General features: G+C 37.1%; 1 protein-coding gene across 5 annotated transcripts in view; it reads left to right on the forward strand.

Annotated features, from left to right (window-relative positions):
• The window catches only part of EPB41L5 (erythrocyte membrane protein band 4.1 like 5), a 162,019-nt gene that overhangs the window by 149,690 nt on the left and 9,364 nt on the right, over nt 1-2,965 (forward strand). For 3 of the 5 annotated variants that reach the window (XM_005876498.2, XM_005876501.2, XM_005876500.2), the window contains 2 exons: nt 1,165-1,206; nt 1,557-1,687. In XM_005876498.2, coding sequence (XP_005876560.1) covers nt 1,165-1,206; nt 1,557-1,687 — 173 coding nt within the window. Of the gene's footprint in view, nt 1-1,164; nt 1,207-1,556; nt 1,688-2,169; nt 2,205-2,965 lie in introns of all 5 variants that reach the window. The other 2 variants (XM_014547919.1, XM_005876499.2) reach the window with 2 other exon arrangements.

Raw genomic sequence — 2,965 nt, forward strand, 5'->3', positions numbered from 1 at the left:
CGGCTGAGCTGGCGCCCAGGGGGAGGTTTCAGCCTCAATCTCTAACCATCCCCATTTTCTAGGAGTTCTCTGTCTTTCCTGGCTGCAGACTGTCTCTCAGCTGAATCTCCTCTGCTTGTTCGGGCTGTATGTTACCCTTTTCAGCTGCTCGCCTTATCTGGTCCGGGACAAAGCACCAACACGTCCGTCTAAGCCTCCGCCATTTTTTTTTCGTATCTGTTTGTTTTAAATGAATCTTTTATGAACAAGATTTTGTTGCATCTTGTTTTTAAAATCTTATTTGAGTCTTTATCCTCTGATTGAGTTTAATCCATTTATATTTACTGTAAGTATGGTAATAATAGGATTTGTTTCTGCCTAACCATTTTTTGTTTACTTTAACCATAGTTTCTCCTCTCTCTCTCTCTCTCTCTATCTCTATCTCTATCTCTATCTCTATCTCTATCTCTCTTTCCCATTTCCAGTGGTAAAAGTTCATTTTCTTTAATATGGATGGGAAAATAATACTTTGTATTTTTATTCTTTTGATGATTATAACTTATTAAGACCTGGACTTATTTTTTTTTTTTTCAGAATATAAAGCTACCTGCAAGTGCTAGTCTAAGTTTTTATAAAATAGGGGAGTTTATTAGATTATAATTATACACATAAAAGTAAGATCTAGAAAATTAAATGTTGAAATAAATCTAACAAAGGCCCTATGAAGCAGAAGTAATATGGGTGGTTCTATTGTTGTTTTCTAATGAATGCATGATAATTAGAGAATGATCTCTGTATAAACAGATGTTTTTTCCTGTGTACTTTTTTGTGCTATTCATTTTGATTTGTCACAATCCATTGTTCAGAATCCTACCAAGAAGGCTATAATTATTTGTAATGAACTAAAATTTCAGAAAATAAAATGGTAAACTGATGCTGAGGTGGGGGACAGTCCTATTAAATGAATTGAAAGTAGTAGTAGCATTCTTGGAGTAGTAAATTTTTAGATTAAAGAGATTCTCAAAATTATTTGTGTTGTAGAAAAGAACCTTGGATTCAGAAGTTCATGTCAGCTCAGAGGGACCATTAAGAACTGCTCCCTACCCCACCCAATGCATTTCATAGTAGAAGAAAGCATGGGGAGTATAATTATGAAAATAAACACATATATGTAATTTATTTTAGGTATCTTCAACATCCATGATCACGCCCCGGTGGATTGTGCCAGTAAGTTACTATTTGCAATTTTTCTATTGGTTACCCTTTCAGAGTGAGACCTAAAGGATTACCAGGCTCTTGTTTTTCCTTAAAAACAAGGGGTCATTATAAAAATTCTGTTTACTGACTTAATGGCTTCAAACTAAGCTATTTAACTTTTCTGTTTGTAAATGCTTATAAATGATGAACAAAATAAAAATCTGAAGGAAAGGATGATTAAAAACAAACCAAAACAACCACGATCATCAAAATCATCGTCCTCATTACCATAATCGTTAGGAAGATGACTTAGAGCTGAAGCGCTGACCGTTGGGTAAGCATTGTCACCTCTGCTCTCACGTGTTGTATGTCTCCCTCAGCAGAGCAGTGTCCTTTCTAATGGACTCGCAGGAAATGGACCATCCTTGGTGGGGAAGGAGGGACATGATAGTGGAGACCTGATCTCGCTGATCTCTCCCCCAGCACCATTCTTGGTGGATGCTGTGACCAGGTGAGGAAATTTTTTTAGTTGTAGTTTTTAGGCATCTGTTATTAGGGGGAAAAAATAAATATATTTGAAGCAATAATGTAAATTTTTCTTTCATTGAACTTAATTGAAATTGGATAAATCTTTTCTCTGTTTACTGTTGAGACTACTGTTTTCTTTTTTCTTGAAAAGTAGCAATTTTCTACAAAATTATAAAGTTGACATTATGGCTTTTTAAATGAAATCTTTGTTAGATAAAAATGTTACAGGCTTATCTTTTAAAATTTATATTTGTTTTTTTGTGTGTGTATTTTTAATTTATCTATTGTTGAAAGGATTACACATGTCCTCTCCCTCCCCCCCATTGACCTCCTCCACCCCACTCCTGTCCCCTCCCAGGCCTTCCTCTGCACTGTTCTGTCCATGGGCTACGCACATGTGCATATTTAAACTGATTTGTCTTCCTTTCATGCTTTACTATACTGTTGTCCATCAATATGGCGAAGAGGCACAGCTCAGGGTGACGTAGGAGGTTCCCAAGGTGAGGATCTGAGAGCCTGTACTGAAACTTGTCGCACACTCTTTCTACATAGCACTTGCCACAGAAAAATTGGACTCAAAGAGCTTTTGTTTATCATGTAGTTCTTCAACATTTAGTTGTTAGGACCAAAACTGTGCTCATTTTACAAAAGCTTTAAAATTGCCTTCATTTTCACCTTAGACGTTTTCCTGATCATGTCTGGTATTTCTCATGTCCTCCTAGTATTGAAAATATGAGACAATTGAAGTAAATGTTTTCCTAATTAGAGAGGAAAAATTATTAGATGGTTAACTTAAGCGAAATTTAATAGGTTATTTTTCTAAACATTTATCTGTCTAGTAACTGCCACTATAAAATAGAGATTATATACAGAGGACCAGATGATAATGCTTTATAATTGAGTTTGCACAATGTAATGTGAGTTCTTAAGGATTCCTAAATTAAAAGTTGCAGATGAAAAAGAGCTTATCTCTACTCCTTCCCAAAGCAAAGTAGTCATAAAGGAATAAGAGAGAGAAAAATGACAAGTAGTATACCTGAAACTAATATAATGTTGTATGTCAATTATAATTCAACTAGAGGCCCGGTGCACAAAAATTTGTGCACTTGGGGGGGAAAGGGGGTCCCTCAGCCCGGCCAGTGCCCTCTCGCAGTCTGGGACCCCTCGGGAGATAACGACCTGCTGGCTTAGGCCTGCTCCAGGGTGGCAGAGGGCAGGCCCAATCCCTAGGTGCAGCCCCTGGTCGGGCTCAGAGCAGGGC

Source organism: Myotis brandtii, unplaced genomic scaffold (assembly GCF_000412655.1).
Source record: "Myotis brandtii unplaced genomic scaffold, ASM41265v1 scaffold488, whole genome shotgun sequence".
Lineage (NCBI taxonomy): Eukaryota > Metazoa > Chordata > Mammalia > Chiroptera > Vespertilionidae > Myotis > Myotis brandtii.